At 40.4% G+C, this 17,787-nt stretch overlaps 1 protein-coding gene across 4 annotated transcripts in view; it reads left to right on the top strand.

Annotated features, from left to right (window-relative positions):
* Window positions 1-16,227, top strand: part of Atp8a1 (ATPase phospholipid transporting 8A1) — a 221,849-nt gene extending 205,622 nt beyond the window's left edge. For all 4 annotated transcript variants that reach the window (XM_040747152.1, XM_021229668.2, XM_021229666.2 and 1 more), the window contains 4 exons: window positions 2,463-2,551; window positions 3,203-3,295; window positions 10,371-10,462; window positions 11,727-16,227. In XM_040747152.1, the coding sequence (XP_040603086.1) occupies window positions 2,463-2,551; window positions 3,203-3,295; window positions 10,371-10,462; window positions 11,727-11,824 (372 nt within the window). In that variant the 3' untranslated portion in view covers window positions 11,825-16,227. The remainder of the gene's footprint in view (window positions 1-2,462; window positions 2,552-3,202; window positions 3,296-10,370; window positions 10,463-11,726) is intronic.
* The last annotated feature ends 1,560 nt before the right edge of the window (window positions 16,228-17,787 follow it).

The following is a 17,787-nucleotide window of genomic DNA, read 5'->3' as shown; positions in this document are numbered from 1 at the left end:
AGCCCTCGTGCTCTCATCTGGAGCCTGTGACCTCTGCAGAGACAAGCAGTTACTTGTTGCACAGGCAGGCCTGCAATTCACCAGCCACACAGTCCTGTGTGCATAGACCTCTCCGGGAGCCGCTTTTGTGGCAGATTCCATTTGGTTTCACAGGACCTGGAAGAGGACAAGGGACACTTGGCACTGCCCCCCAATCTCCCACGTTCAGGACCATTTGCAAACTGCTCTCAGAGGGAACCCCAGACCAACCCCTGACAGACACTGCTGTTAAGCGCCATTGTCTGCACACGGCTTGCCTTTTCCCAGCTGACCTGCCTGAGAGTGGGGAGATGTGAAAAGTTAGAGACAAACTCGCTTCCCCTGAGGGAGGGGAGCTTTCTTGTACAGAAAGGAAGGAAATACCTCTGTGGGATTTCTTTTTTTTTTCCCTCCTCTTCATCCAAAAAAACACAAAGAGACTCTCTGTCTCAAACGAGAACGTCAGCTTTAAATCTTTTAGGTTTGGATTAACGCTGCAAAAGAAAAAAAAATCTGACAGGCTTTCAGATATGACTCAGAAAAAGTTTTCTCCCCTCGATTCATGTTCATTTGTAAAGCCCAAGGCCGGTAGCTGAATAGTAGGCTGTAGTTGCCCCCTGGTCATTAGCATGACAATGGTCAGAATTAGCAGCCTTCAGGATCCAAGTTTTTCTTGTGAGCAGAGACATTTAGCTCGAGGTTAATACACGATTTGCCAAAGGCAAGAAGAAGTCTTTCTTCTCTTGCCCTCCACATTAAAATACATTAAAAGTAAGCCAGGGAAACATGTTTGCAGTCATATGACTTAGCATCTCATCTTACCCTTTTCCCCAGAACGAAAAAGATATGCAAGGGGTTTTGTTTTGTTTTGTTTTTGTTTTCTAATAGCTGTTACCTTACTAGAAAGTGTCCTTGAATGGCAACAAAGGCCAGTGAGTTGATAGACATTTCCTATACACAGATATTGTTGGTTTTCACTATTGAGGATGTCAGCAAACATGTCCCAGATCATGTTTTGCTTATTAAATAAAGTGACTTTTATGGGGACATTTTTCACTTGTTGGTACCTGGAATATGGATGTTGTTCCTCAGAACCCATGTGTCAAGTTATATTTTCTGAGATTTTTTTTATGATGGCATTTTTGTTTTAAGTGTGCAGAGATGTGAGATGTTTAGTCCCGTATTGACCAAAAAAAAAAAAAAACCCTTAGTGGCCTTGAGTGGCAGTCTATATCAATCAATAGCTTGTGTTCATGTAGGGGAAAAAAATGAGAGTAGTTCCTGGTGCCCCTTAGAAAGTAAAAATGAATAGTGAGTCCAAGACATGCTTTAAAATTGATCTTCCTATGTGATGAGGGTTGATTTACTAGAACTACGTATGATTGCGAAGCTACCTAGAATTAAACTCTAGGTCCTTTTTAATACCAGAATTAATTCCTAAATTCAAGTATTAAAAAGAAGACCGCTTCCTGTATGATTTGCAGCAGGATTTAAGTGTACAGGAGTTAGTTGGCTACTGTGTATTGGAATTATAATAGTATATTTACAAACTAAACGGGTACTGTAGGATTGCCCTTCAGAAACAAATCAACTCAAGGAAGTGAAACCAAAATGTATCTGTTATTGTACAAAACTAGTCTTTTTAAATTCTTCATGATCTAATTCTATGACAGTGATATTTTATTTTAATCACAAACAACTAATAGAATGTATTACTTTTCTAAAATCGCAGAAGTGTTTTGTTTATAGTCAGAAAGCCCCTAATACTCAATTTAAGACTTAATATAATGGAATAATTTAAAGTTAGTTTTAGTATACCTTTGTTTGAGTTTCACATACAAGATATTTGATTTGACTTTAACAATCCTAAATTTATACTGATAAAATTTATGTTAATCATTGAACAAAATTAAGATTACATCTATTCAGTTGCCAAAAATAATTAAGTTGTTACTTTCATAGATATCTTAATTTGAATGCACCATAGTCATAATGTATCTGGGTGATTTTTTTAATGTCCTACAATGTGATAAGTGTAAAATTCATTTTCAGTGCCAGAATTATTAGATTTTGTTCTACATATGAATTATTTTATATGCCATATTACTTCACTTAAATCCAGAATATATTTTCTTTCCTCAGAAAGATTGACAATGATGCCCTCATATCATTGAACACAATAATTTTACAAAATCCATGTGTGTATATATGAAAAAATTTGATGTGTGATTAAAACTTCTCTATCAGCTGCTTGAGAGGAAAAACTGGTGTAAATGCATGATAAGTACAGCTTTTAGTTCCAACTATCTTACGTATTTGAGTTCAGAGTATTATCTTTCCCTTATAAAATATTTAAGGTAATTTACTTAAATTATCACGAGAAACTAAGTGTGAATGATGTACCTCTTTACGGAAATGTCAACTGTTTGTGATGACTTCCACAGGCAGCCATGCTCTTCAGCTCTGGGGTCTTTTGGATGGGCTTGCTCTCCATACCTGTGGCGTCATTGCTTCTGGATGTGCTGTGCAAAGTGTAAGTATGTGATATATGGCTATATACACAAATCTATACATGCATGTCACCCCTCGGGCTTCCGTAGTTCTCAAACTTGTAAAATTTGCAAAACTAGAACCAGTGAGTGATATTTATTAACTTCAAAGAAGAAAGGTGTGATTCAATAAGAAAACTAAGTTAGTTTCAAAGGCCAAATGAGAAATAAAGTGGTTACTTTCAGATAACGTCAAAGGCATATGCATTTGTTGGATTGGAGAAAATTACATCAGGAAATATGTTTTTAGAAATCACCTGCAAGACCTCAAAATAGAAAGGAAAATAAAAGATCTCAGCTTCAAAATGTTTTTAGGAGCTATGAAAAGAAACTCCTTGCTTCGCTGATTCTAAAGATATATTAAGATTTTTCTTAATAGTTAGGTTTTAAAATGATGTCTTACCCTACAATGTTACTGAAGTTAGTAACATATTTACTATTGTATTGTATTGTAAATGAGTATTGTAAATCTCATTTACTTGTTACGACTACTGCTTCTATATCACTAAATAGAAGTGCCCTAGCTCTTCCGATCTGTTGAAGCTCTGCTTGCCAACAGCTTGACAGGAAGCCACATGTCCACATCTGTAAAGTCTTGCAGGGGAATTTCCATGCAAATCCTTTTCTCCCGGCAGTATCAAGAGGACGGCCTTCAAAACGCTAGTGGAGGAAGTTCAGGAGCTCGAGGCGAAATCTCAAGACCCAGGGGCAGTTGTACTTGGGAAAAGGTAAGGGCCAAATTGTTCTTTCATAAGAGAATTTTACACTTGCTTCTTACCAGTGGCTGAAAATACGCTGTAAAACTTGCATTCATCATCTGACTTGGGGCCGGGGATGTTATGACAGACTCTGGAATCATAGAGGTATGGACTCAAACCAGATCTGTCATCACTAAATAATGAGTTGTCTTAGATGAATTTTTTAATACAACTGAGCCTTGATTTTTTTTCCACCAATAAAATGGGGCTCATATGCCTACTTTAGAGTAGTTGTCAGGAATGAATAAAACAACAGAAGCAGGATGACATAGACCATAATCACAGCCTATAGGTAGCTGAAGCAGCTGGTTGTAAGTTTGGGGCCAGCCTTAGCTGCATGAGAAATTTCAGGCTAGCCTCAGTTGCATATTAAGACCTTGTCTCTGAAGACTAAATCACAAATTGAAAGCAATAATCTAAAACACGTAGCACAGGGCCATTTATGTAAATGATATCTGTAAGTAGTTGTATTGACATTTTAAAAGAAAAATAATTTTTATTTTGAAATAGTATCAATAATTTGTTAAAGGTATGTCATCAAAATCGTGGTTTGACATAGGGTGAACTCGCCTGTTTGCATTTCTAGCAATCTAAATACAGGTCATCTAAAGAGTGGGTTACACTTTTCAGGCATTTTCCTTACAATCACACCCTCCAAACACACAAGCTAGAAGGCTAAATCAATCCACTAAACACACAGCATTATTAAAAGAAAATTAATTAAAAGCAATCTATAATAAAAATATAACTATAAAGATTAGCCCAGGGAATTCACTTTGTTTTCTTTCATCCTACTAACCAGACCAAAGGGTTTATCTAAAGTCCATAGGAAACATTTTTTTTGGCCTGCAATATGTCACCTCAGTCTTGCTTCAGCATTGTTATTCAGTTTGACAGAATGGAATAGATGTCAGGGTGAGAGCTGAACTCTGGTCCCCGGTTCTTACCATCTCCCATAGGCAGCCCTTAAACACTGGGGTGTGCACCTCTGTTTTGAGCATAATGGCCCTGGTGTTGCCTGAGCACTCCCTGTCCTCCAGGCACCTCACTGGTAATCTGTATACACTGGCTCACTGAACCGAGACAGCAGCCCAGTGTAGACAGATAGTCTCCAGATAAGAACACGTAGGGTTCAGAGAGACTGAGTCCCTAAAGTTGTCAGCTGTGAGCCCAGGCCAGCTGATGGAAGAGGGCCTGCTCCAGATCATGATTCTGCATCTTGGGGTTCATCATAGGAAAGCACCTTTTCGGCGACCTGAGACCAGCGTTCTCTTGTCTGTTTTCTCTCTCTTTCGGTGATACAAAGGATAAGGAAATGCCCTAGCTCACAAAACCAAATAAAGTCACGTAGTAAGAATTCCTAAGGAAAAGGCCACTGGAGGTACTGTTTCTGTGTCCTTCAAGTAAATGTCTCGTATCTGCAGGTGTGTTGGGAAGCCTGTATTAGCCCCTTCCTGCGTAGCTCACCAGTGGCTTGTAAAGAGAAGCTTTTTCTTTGAGAGAAGCCTTCCCGCCAGCCTGGTTCTAGAGCCGCATCAGTCTCAAATAAACACACAGGAGGCTATATTAATTATGAAGCTGTTGGCCTTGCTTGTTTCTTACTGGCTAGCTCTGACTTAAGTAATTACCCCATAATTGTTAATCTAAGTATTTCTCTTACCTGAGAATAGTTCCGGGCTTCCTACTCCATGGCGTTACATCTCGACTCTCCTGTTTCTCCTTCCCAGAATCCTCCTGGACTGCTAGTCCCTCCTATCTTGGTTCCCTATTGGCTCAACAGTGCTTTATTGACATAAGACTTTCCCAACAGTGGCTGACAATTCCCAGTCAGCTAGGACTGAAGTGATGGCCTCCATATGTTAATCATCCCATGAGTCTTCAGTGTGTGTAGCCCCTTCCGTTAAACTGTGAATGAGTGGGGGCTCAAAAGAGGGCTTGGGGTTAAGAGCGCGTGTTGCTCTTGCAGCACCAACGTGATGGCTCACAACCATCAGTAATTCCAGTACTGTGGGCTCTAACACCCTCTTCTGACCTCCAAGGATGCCAAGTACAAATGTGGTGCACATATATACATGCAGATAAAACACTAATACACATAAAACAAGTGAAGTTTTGAAAAACAATGGGTGACTCTAAACCTTAAAGAAATGGATTACTCCCCCTTTTAACCGCTGATTTCTCTGTTTAAAATATTTCTGATATTTCCCCCTACAGCTTACCCAGCTCATTTGCCTTTAAAATATCTATTCAGTGATCCTTAGGAATGAGTTAGGTAAATTGACAAAATACTGCCAACCAGTCCCCAGACCAGCACATACCCGCCTTCTTGCTGCTCACTGGTGATCTGAAGGCTGGTGATCAGGGAGAGCTTGGTGGCTTCCTGCTAAAAGGTGGGGCAATGCCGAAGGAGCTATAGAGAGGACAGCAACAGGACAGGAATGCTGCCCCACCAAACTAAATGTCTTCAGGTAACGTCTTAACATTTATCAAACCACCGCAAGAAGAAAATGTGAATTCAAACACCAGAGGCAAGGACTGGAAGATGGCGTAGTGGAAAAGAGTGTTCACTGTGCAGGCATTAGGACCTGAGCTTAAGTCTCCACCATATGGAAAGCTGGGTGTGGCCATCCATGCCTGTGACCCCAGCACTGGAGTGGAGGGGTGGGGGCTGACGATTGTTGGAGTTAGAGTCGGTCTATTTCCAAAGTCAGTGAGAGACCCTCCGGAATAAGGCGGAGAGTGACACAGCAGGACAGCTAATGGTCTCGTGCCCTTTACAGGTGCCTGAGTAGGCACACACCCAAAAGAAGAGGGTGTGATAGGCGAGTATGGAGACTGTGGCCTCATTGGGGACAGAGACTTGGATATCGCTAGAGAATGTGTGAGCCATGTATATTATGTGCCATGTGTATTGTGGGCAGGTAAATAATGAGACTCACAGTTTGATGATATTCAACTGTGGACATTAGCCAGCAGAGCTGTTTCTTACCAGGTCTAAGCTTAGGATCTTCATGTCAACTTGTCTATCACTCCCGTTTTGTCCCTTGGTCTCAGCATATAGGAGAGACCAGGAAATATGGGATGTCACATAACCTGGTTGTGGAGGACCATGGTGAGTTTCACTCCCAGCCTCTCAATATTGTTTTCTTAATGGAAAGCATTTTTGGTATTGTCCTAGAACCAACAAATGAAACTGTATGTCCCAGTTCTCACTCTGGTCTTTATGTCAGTATGACAGCACATGCTCTGTGGGAAACAGAAAAGCTGTTCTGGGGCCAGGAGGGATGCCTTGTCGGTGTAGTCCCTGCTGTGGAATCTTGAGGGCCTGAGTTCAGATCTATAGAACCCACATAAAAAGCCAGGATAGTAGAGCATGCCTGTAACCGCGGCATGGTGAGGGCCAGAGACTGGAGGTTCCCGAAGCCCATCTGAGTCAGCTCTTGTCAATCAGTGAGCTTCTGGTGCACTGACAGACCCTGTCTCAAAATGTAAAGGTAGAGGATGATCAAAACACCACCCACCATCAATCCCTCCACACGTCACGCACACATGTACACAACTACACTAACAAATACCATTCACCAGAAACACAACACACGTGTGCACAGTAAATTGTTTTCAATAGTCTAAAAAATAATTTTTTTTAAGAAAAAGCTTTTCTTTATCCTACTTATCGCCAGGGTGAAAAGGGATGGAGTAGTCTCTCCTCCTAGACAGAGATTAAGCTGTGGTTCATTCTCCCAGCAACGTTCCCTGCTATATCACCATGCTGTGCACTAACCCTTTTGTGATTAAATCTTGTTAACTTTCCACACATTCGTTTCAGTTGGCCAGTGATTAAAAAAAAAACTGACCAAAAGCAACTTGTAGAAGGAAGGAAGGGTTTGTTTCAGCTTGCAGGTTACCATCCATCAGGAAGGGAAGCCACGGCTGGCACTGGCAACATAAAACTTCCCCGAGACCATGGAGGAATGCTGCTTGCTGTTTGCTTTCTCTGGCTTGCTCAGCTACTTTTCTTACATGGTTCAGGCCCACCAGCTCAGGGATGGCATTACACCTAGAGTCCACGGCGGGCTGAGCCCTCCCACATTAATTAGCAATCAGGACACAGACTTGCTCCACAGACTTGCTCACAGGCCACTCTATTGGAAGCAGTTCCTCAGTTGAGATTGGTTCTTCTTGAGCATGTCTAGGTTTACGTCACGTTGGTAAAAACCAACCAGCTCACCAAACCAATACATGCCACTTTACCGCCCTTCAAATGTGACCAGGATTCCTTTAAAATAACATATTCTTTGATTGTATACAAGTTTTTACCAGTAACATATTTTAGTGTTTCTAAAAGAAATGCTATATTTAAACTCAAGTATTTTTCACTCACCTCCACTAAATACCTAAGTTACAGCATTGTGATGAGTGTTTAAATGGTAGTTACTGCATGATTGCATTAAACAAACTTGGAATTTGCATATCTTGGTATGTAAATGAAAGGCCCTACAAGATTAAGAGAAACTACTACCTAAGAATTGTAATTGATGTGGTTTTAGTCAAGCTATATCTTGGTCCCTCTCTCTCTCTCTCTCTCTCTCTCTCTCTCTCTCTCTCTCTCTCTCTGTCACACCGAGTTAAGCTACCCAACAAAAAAACTTAACTTTTAGTATACTTATTGGTGTTGACATGTTATCCCCATATTTTATAATGGTATCTGTTAGTAATCTTAGTCCCAATAGACAGAGATGACATAAAACTGCATCAATTTTGAAATGATGAACTGTTTCCCATGGGTAGAATAGGACCAGGGAAAACCAACTCACCATCACCTCTAATTTACGAAGCACCCTGCTGTAAGATGGCAATTATATTCTGGAGGAGGCAGAAAACAGAGCCACCAAGGAAAGAGCACAACAACAAAAACATAGTTGTTTCCTTAGCAGTGAAGTAGAATGGGGGCATCAGGAATAATATAGCGGTAGTTCTCTCACACCCAGCCAAGGTTAAGTACAAACCAAGGCATCAAAAGTGATCCTTACAAAGTACCTTTTCTAATAGAATCCCGGGGATCTGGGGCATAGGAGTGGGAGGGGCCAGCATTTGTTGAATGCTTCCTAAGTGTCAATCACTATGCTGACAACCGGCTAAACCCTGCCTGTCTGCCGGAGAGTTATGTATTGTCCTCCCATTATAAGCAAAATGGCCAGGGAAAGTTTGTCTACAGTGAGCCAGCTAGCAAGTAGCAGACTCAAAATCAAGTCAGAGACAGTCTTTGGAGCCTATGATCTTTTCTGATGGATGTGCCACATTTCCAAGAAAGTCTGGAAATAAATCAAACAAATAAGTCGAAAAACATTATCTTGTGTATTTCAGTTGCAAAAATATTGAAGACAAAGTCCATCCCTAGATGTCTTCATATTTTGGTGTTGTGATATTCAAGTGTGATGCATTTTGGAAGGCCAGCCTGAAACCTAAAAAACGGGATTTGGGGAAGAAGCAACAGAAAGCTCCTTTGCCCTTCTTCAGCCTTCTATAATCACTTCAACTTCAAACACCAGAGACTGCCAGACTCGCTGCCCATAGCACTCTGCCAACAAAATGGGATTGTCCGAGGCTCACACTCTCAAAGTCCCCAGAGGAGTTACCCATTTAGTGCCCTTGGGGTCTCAGAAATCTGCAGTGTTAGATCATGTAAAGAGAGGGACAGACAAAGTGACTTGAGAGAGATGACCCTTTCTCCCTTGCGTGTGGCAGAATCAGGGTTTACAATGAACTGCACCGCCACTCCAGTTTTCCACGAATTTGTTTTCTTCCTTTAATGCAGCTAATTCCCAGTGACAATAAAATATGTCTAGTAAGCCCTAGCTAACATCCCTAGGCTTCAAAAACTATGTGAGAGATTAATACAAATGTCAACATTTCTAAATATTTTCCTTCAATTTTTGCCTAAACGTCTATGTAATTCATTTATACAACGAGGATGATCTTTTTGTGTGTGTGTGTGTGTAGATGATAAAGATAATTCCATTTCAGGCTTTCAAAAAAATGACAAAACACAGAACTGGCATAATTTACAGCAGCTTAACTAAAGCTTGCCTAGTGAGGTAAAAAACAAGATGGGAATGTTTTTTAGCTGACACCCTGTTATTAGGACACGCTTGCGTGGCCAGCCATTCGCTCCGTTGCAAACACCTCATTTCCTCCCACGCTGACTGGTCTTTGCTATCAAAGGACATTTAATAAGACAGCACAATCGGCGAGACGGTGGAAGTGTGTCTCCACGTTGCTCAGATTCCTCTACCCAACAAATGTTTGGATTCCTGTTGTGTGAGGAGCCCCGCTGCACGCTGTAGAGGGACAGATGGTGACGTCTCACAGTGTGGTTTGCAGAAGTTCCGTGATTAAGTCTGGAGACCTCACTGTGGAGCCCAGGCTAAACACTTGCGGATTTTTGTTTCCTTGTTGCTTTAACTACAACAATTATTTTCTAAAAACAATTCGCATTTTAAAATGAAATTGACATACCTAAACCCGATTAGAGTGGTAGGGATTTTTCTAATTAAAAAAGATAATATTTTGTCCTTTGTGGTTTTCTTCTTTTCATTTTTTAGTATAATTAAAGCTATCATTTTCTGTCAGAGTATGTCAAAGTGTAAGTAAGACACAGCATGGGCAAGATAGCTGTGTGCAAACTCTAAAAGTTCTGTACTTAGAATACACACAGTGGGGCAATTGAGGTTTTAGACGATTTGGTAATGTTTTGGTAATGTTACTTGTGCTGAACAGGTCCTGTATGCCCACTTGATTTAGATATGATCGTGCTGGGCAAAGAAATTCTAGTTTTCCTAGATTATCATTAAAGATAAAACTCCTCCCTAACTAAGGGAGAAATACTTAAGACCTCATTTGCTCTCTGGGAAAATAGAATAAAAAAGAATCAGACCCGACTGCCGGTTCTCAGGCTTTTGTTCAGCCTACCTCCGCTGGTAGCCCTGCCGAGATCCCGGCTCCCTGAGTTGACAATGTGTATCACACTTCTGTGCCTGCTCCACAGCCTCACCGAGAGGGCCCAGTTGCTCAAGAATGTCTTTAAGAAGAACCACGTCAATCTCTACCGCTCCGAGTCCTTGCAGCAGAACCTGCTCCGTGAGTGTTGAAGTTTTGATGAAATTCTCTGCACTCTGTGCATCAGAGCAGCGCGTTGTATTTCCACCGTATTTAACCATTTAAAATTAATGGTTCAAAGTTTCACAACATGCCATACAAAAGCAAGTGGTTGGTTAGCAAACCCGTGGGCTGCACCATCTCCCAGCTAATAGTGAATTTTCAAATGATGCTGTCTCCACATTCCTTGCAGCCTTAAATCTTAAAAGGAAGCAGTGGGATAAATCTTAACTCTGAAAAGCTGCCTCTATGTTGTTATCTTTTCTACTTGAATGATTTCGCAAGGGTCTTTTCAGCCTTCATGCAATGTAAGGAAACATATATTTTCTCCTTCAAAAATATTTATGCATATTTAGAGTTGGAAGGAGTTATTGGGTATCTCACCCTCTTAACATTTCAAGGACCTGAAAGAGAACATAATATATACAGCCCGTAGTAAATTTGCTGGTATTGGTAATATATCTTTTATTTTGTGTTTCCACATGTAATTTCTTTTCCTTTGGTCTTTATATATCAAGGGACTTTTCCAAAGATGTGATTCTTCCTAGGGGTTATCTCCTATCCCCACACCTCTTCTGACCATGTAAACATCACCGAATGTGTGTGTGTGTGTGTGTGTGTGTGTGTGTGTGTGTGTGTGTGTGTGTGTGTAGAAAAGAATGTTACCTAAAGAAAGCAGGCCTCTCCTTCACCTCTGGCGAGTCTGTCTGTGTGTTTATCTCCTCCTCCTAAGTGCCATTCATTAACAAATGATCATATATCTATTTAGAGAGTATAGGGTAGTGTTTTCATCTGTGTGCTCAATCATGACGGAATCATTTAGTCAAGATAATTAATAGATTCCTCTGTTCACCTACATATTCCACTCTCCAACCTTCTCACTCACCTGGTGCCTGTCTGAAAATGTATCGGTGCCATGATCAGACTCTGAGCCCTTCTAATCATGGGGAAGCAAAAATGAAGGGAGTAGACTTGCTGTGTGGATCAGAAGATGGGGGAACATTGGACAGTTTCTGCCTAGTCGAATGGGAAGCAGAATTTAGAGGCTCTACACAGGCGATCTCTGGTCCTCCCAACTCTCCCTTTTTGACTGCTGAACTTGTGCTTTTCCAGATGTTAAAAATGAGTGCCCCTTGCTTCTGAAGGTGGGAAATCCATACCGTTTCTCCCAGGCAGGCCATGAACACTCAGAACTAACAGTAATTTCCAGTGAGTTCATTAAGCGATTTCTGTTCATTACTTACAGATGGCTATGCCTTCTCTCAAGATGAAAATGGCATCGTCTCACAGTCTGAAGTGATTAGAGCCTATGATACCACGAAACAGAGGCCAGATGAGTGGTGATAAGGAGGACTAAGCAACAGGAGCTATCACAATCTACAGTCCCCACTGCAATCTGATGACCAATCCCAGTCTAGTCTGGTCCATGGGGAGAAACAGTGGATCTGAGCTCACCTCACAGATGGACATTATGTACCACTGTACCACCATCACCCTCAGATGTTCTCAAGTACCTGCTAAGGCTTTGTAAACTGATATTGGAAATGACCTTGTGTCTTGCCTGAGTGCTTTCTCAAAATGGGGACAGGTCAGTGTTCACAAGCCATCCCTCTGGGGCTGTGACTATCAGTTCATTGGCTCAACCACCAGTCAATCAACCATTAAAAAAAAAAGACTGAAATGGTGGTAAGGGGAGGACTCTTGATATCCAGACTTAGATTTCAGGATAGGCTGAAACAAACCAGCATTCTTGACTCACTCTACTGAACACTTCTAAACAAGGCATTAATACGTATTTGTGTCAAAAAGTGTCTTGCTAAGTGTTTGCCAAAGACGTTCAGTGTGTGTGTTTCTCATTCAGTAGTCAACTGCCCAGAAATTTAAAAGAAAGTTTTCCCGCAGCGCTGCTGTGCGATCTGCATGCTTGACTTTTCAGATGTGAGTGCAGCTTGCAAACATTGAACATTTCCAGGCATTCGCTACTAAGGTCTGTGATGTCGCACCTTCGGCCTTACAACTGCTTCTCTGTCGATTGTCCCCTTGATTCGTTGTAGTCGGAGGGACCTGTGTCCGTGTGACCGTTGTTACGACGCTGATTTTTTGTTGTTGTTGTTTTGAACTGTATCGTCTGTCATTTCTGATGAACTTTAGAGTCCTTTAGATGTTCCTAGAAATCTGACTTCCATTGTGTATTGAGTGATGTCACTTTGTCTTCAATTTTTGTCCCTCCTAAGAAATTATGCTTACGTATTTACATGGGACTTCCAAAGCTTCAGTTCTGACGTTCTGTATAATCCATCAAATGATGCATGGGCTTTTGTCATGTGCATAGGCTCAGCTTTTGTCCTGTGTTCTGTTTGTTTCGCCCTGTGTGCTCCCACTGGAGACGGCATATGTAGCACAGTTGGTGTGACAGTGACTACCCATGTGCTCAAGCCTGAAAATTATTTCGCGGTTCACCCGGCCAACAGTTACCAAAGTGAGTCATGTACTGCTTACTGACACGAGACAGATGAGTAGCACATTCCCCACATTTTAAGGAGATACCTATTTTACTCCAGCAAACTTTCCAGGCAATGAAAATGTCTCATCATGAGTAGGGCTCACCGATATGCTTTCGAATAGATGTCCATTCGCATTAGTTTTGGTGTTTCCATGAAATGTCCTGGGAAATGCCTATTTTGCTACCAACAATAAATGGTGAAGGGGCTGTTTAAAACCACACCCAGTTTTCTACAGTTTTTACAATATTTTTGTCATCTTAAAAGATAAAAAGGGAGTTCTAGTTTTCAGATACACTTCAGAGATGGAAACAAACTCTTCTGCCTTTTACTCAAAAGCCTGTTTGCCTTCAAGTGGGTTACCAGCAAAATAGGGCCCCTTAAACATGTACAAGGACTAGCTTTGAGAAATTACCCCATTTCATCATGGTTCCCCCTTTCTCTCAGTCTGGATTTAAAATTAGAGTGTGTCTCTTCCTTCTCTAAATTTGTAGCTAGGAACCAGTGTGTCTCCACATTCCCTGCAAATGAGAGGTTCTACACATTCCCATAATTCTAAAGGGAGTGGAGTGCACTGTACTTCACATCTCAAACCCATCCTGTTGGAGCTTAGATTGAGCAAGCTGTGAACAAAGCGTCTGGCAGAACTGCACACATAAAATCTAAGGTGATCTATCAAATTGTGAAGCTGCAGACTTTGACCTCCACCAACTAAATCTGGCGAGTAGGTTTTCCTCAGCCTCCTGGTGGTGACAGTTGAGATCACACCACAGAAATGAGTGGTAACCCAGGGATGGCTTCCCTTTGGCCTCGCCATCAGAGGCGTCTGTCTCCAGATTCCGCCATCAAAACACTGTGAGTGAGAATGGAATCTTCTGACCTCCACATGAAAAGCTGAAGTCTTCTTTTATCTTAACTCATGAATGATTCTGATAGAACTCCTCCACATGTGAATACTCGTGGCTAATCAGTGTACATCATACCCTGAAATGAAACTCTTGATGCCTGTTCAGCCCTGGATCCAGTGTCTGAATGGTGGCCATTAAGTCAGTCTCCCTGTTACTTGGGTTGGGAAGAGCACAGGGAGGAGCCACTTAGGTAAAACTTGAAGTAGAGAATTGCTATTGCAGTGAGTTTATAGAGACTTAATACTCCTGAGTTTCTAGCCTTTGTTAGTGGAGGGAAAGGTTCCTGGTTTCACTGGGATTTGAATAACTAAAGTCAAAGGGACTTTAAACCTATGTTTTCTGAAATAAACAATATGTAACTCCAATTTAAAAGTCCCTTTTGGGGACCCTAGTAAATGCTGACATGACTGCTTTGTAATGTTTACAATCCGGAAAATACTATTTATGGCAGAAAAGCCTCATTACATTAGCAATGAAAAGCTGGGAGTGTCTTCACTCATGTTGGAATATATACAGCAGTATACAGCATGGACTTTCTCATGTGTTACATGTACATGCAAAAATACATTGGTGTCTCGCACCATAAAAGATGCTATGTTGTAGAAGGCATTAGCAGGAATGCAATGTGTGCTTCTTAGCTGGCTCTCCCCTTGGCACATCTGTGTGTGATGGCATCAGCAGCAAAGAGAATTTACTGGAAAGCTCTCTCACCCAGGCAGATGAAGGGATACTGCCAAATAAGGGAGCCATGAATTGTATTGTCATTATAGAGCCAATGACAGTGAGTCCTTTTCCTTCCCAACAGGCAAAATGAATTCTAGGAATGATCAGCATGTAGTCTCAGCATTTAATTACATATTGTAATTTTTTCAATTCGGTATCCCAGATAGCTGGAATGATACCCACAGATTAATTTGTTCTTATACTTAGTGGCACACTCATAAGCTGTCATTGAAAATGTCCTTTCAGAAAATTAATGCTAGTCAGAGAGCCACAGAGACTTCCTCTTTAAAAAAAAAAAGTGTGTGGCTATTACATTCATCCTACGGTGGGGTTTTAATGGCTCTGGGTCTTAAAACTTGTTTCATGAAATCAATCTTTAGTAAGTAAACTACAAGATTTATCAAGAGAATGTCCTACTCATTGACACTATGGTGGCCAGGTATGTTGAATTCCTTCTGTCCATTGCTTACAGTAACACCATGTGGCTCTGTGCCTCATAAATGTTTTTTAATGACGAGTATTTCTGGATGGCCTCTTCAACATAGCATAGCCTGATTTTTCTCACCTTAAAATAAAACACTTGTGAAACTTAGTTATACTTTGCTGTGTTTTAATTAACCTTCAACAGCTGTTAAAATGGAGTGTAAGTTAAATTTTGAAGGAATGGAAGCGAATGCTCTCCATGTTTTGGACTGGTTTATTTTCTGCAGGAGAGCAGCTGTTTAGGCTTCTTGGTTTTGTGTGTGTTTGTTTTGTTTTTTGATAGGCTACGGTTTGCATGAATTAATATTTAAAGTGATCCAGGCAAATGCATGGCTTGTGTAAAAATCTCGATATTTATTTCTGTCTCATAAAATTTTATCATGGCCTTACTAGAATTTAGTACTTAGTGGACAATTTAATTAGTCCTCCACACAGCTTTTTTTAAATACTAAATGGATTATTTTAAAAGTTTCATCAAACTCAGTTGAATCTTTTTATTTAATTGAATCTTCTGTTTAGTTTGCCTCTATGAACTTTTCTCTAGAAAGTTCCTGAAACTTCTCAGCAAATAAATCTTCCCTGAGTAGGAAAAAAGTGGATTGCATATGTGCTTATTTTGAATTAACAGCAACTTTCCATGGGTAAGTTTGCTATGGCAAAGATGTGAACAGAGTTTTTTTAATTCCCCAGTCACAGACTAGAAGCCATAAACGCAGTGGGTGCAGTTTGTTGTTAGCCTCTTCCGGCTTCATTTTCACCCTTTCACGTGTAGTGAGTTAAAGTCCAAAGGCAGCCTTGGAAGGCAACTGTGAAAGCTACAGTTTGCATTAAAGATGCCATCAACGTCCAGCTCTGTGGAAAAGCCATTTTGCAGAAACTGCTGTAGAGATTGTGACGCTGCATGAGTGGGGAGTGTCGAATCTGTGCTTATAGTGGTTCTCTCAGGTTTGTGTATCCTAATGTTCAATGCACTGTGTTTTATAAATAGTTACTACCGTTGAGTAAAATCCATTTCTATGCACTGTTTCCTGTCATTGGCCTTTTGTGGATGTGCATGTTTTAAACTGCAAATTTTAAACATTTGTCCTCTAATTGTTATTAAAAATAAAATAAACTTTACCATTACATAACAGCACTGGCTAAAGTTTTGATTGCTACATTTAGAAGTTATGTCAAAGCCACAGTGACTACAGTCTGAAACAGAGTAGCCAACTGATCACTTCTTAACATTTTGTTTGCAGCTATATTTAATTCATTTAATTCAGCTAAATGAAATATAAAACTAGCTCTAATTTGATAGGAGGGTAGTTTGTGTCGTTAACAGAGGGGTGTTTTCTGGAAAATTACAGTATTTCAATTTTATGGTTTAGAAATGTGTACCATGAACCTCTGCATTTTAAATCAGCTTGCCAGTCAGTGGTCCACTCTGCTGTCTGTCCTTTTGTGTTAGAAGAATCTCCTAAGTTTCCTAAACCCCCTTAAAAAGAGAAAGAGGGAGAAGAGGAGAGTTGGCCAAAAGTGCAGGGAAACACCAGAAATAATGATAATTTTTTCTTCAGAAATAAATATCATTTAGTAGAAGCCCATTGGATGAAGATTTCTTGATACAGAGGTACTGTGCATGACAAATCGGAAAATATCTGATTTGATTACACTGTGGTGATATCTATTTAGCTGTTCCAGCCTCTGTCCTCTCCCACAGGCTTCCTGAGGCACCTGGTGGTGGGTCTTCCTGTAGAGCTCCAGTAAAGCAGTTTGTGGAGAAGTTACCTTTGAAACCTCTTAGAATTTGTACACTTAACCGCCATTCCCCCTTTAAAAAAATGTATATTGATACTGTTGCCTTGACTTCAGTTGCCTTCTACTGGTACCATAGGCAACAGCAAACTTGAAATATAATCTCGTAAATTCAATATGTCATCCCCATTTAAAGTCTGTTTTCCCATGCTTACAGCATCCCAAACCCAAAGCTACCATTGATGCAACATAGGCACCTCAGTGTAGTGAAGAAAGATCTTACGAACCTGGATAATTTCACAAGTAAGCTCATAAAAAAAGGTGGAAAATATGAAATACTTACTAACATTTGGTCTTTATTACCTCTCAGTACCAACTGGGTAGCAAATGAAAGAAACATTCTGTCAGAATAATGAATGTCTAATTGTAATTTGTAAATAGCCGGTTACATAAATATATGTTATCACTTTGCCCCCTTAATAGCTTAGCATGCCTATAAATTATTATTTTTCCTAAACATATATGAAATTTTAAAACTGATACCAGATCAATGTCTTGTACCAGATTCCTGATTGTAACTGTATTTTTTTTTCAGGAAGTCTTTTATTTATCCCATTTTAAGAAAAAATTTCCTGTGGGTTCAAATCAATCTGATAATATGACATACAGCTCCTAACACCAAAAAGAATAACCGGGTAGAAAAAATATGAGGGAAACAATATATCAATTTGGACAGTTAAAAGTATAATAAGTTGGCTTTGGAATGGATAATAAATTCTAAAGCAAACTTTCTCTGTTAGATATGTTTTCTATAACATGATAAAATGAGTGCATAGCCTATGCGGTGTTTTGGGCCCATGTGTTAAATAAAGCCTTGGTCCACAGAGTAGTACTCCTGTTATTCTAGGGTGTTTCGTCTGCTCTCTGTACATACCATTAATTTACCACCCAGTTC

Source organism: Mesocricetus auratus, unplaced genomic scaffold (genome assembly GCF_017639785.1).
Source record: "Mesocricetus auratus isolate SY011 unplaced genomic scaffold, BCM_Maur_2.0 Super-Scaffold_100006, whole genome shotgun sequence".
NCBI lineage: Eukaryota > Metazoa > Chordata > Mammalia > Rodentia > Cricetidae > Mesocricetus > Mesocricetus auratus.
Note: the sequence above shows the minus strand (reverse complement) of the source record. Positions and strands in the feature narration are given on the sequence as shown.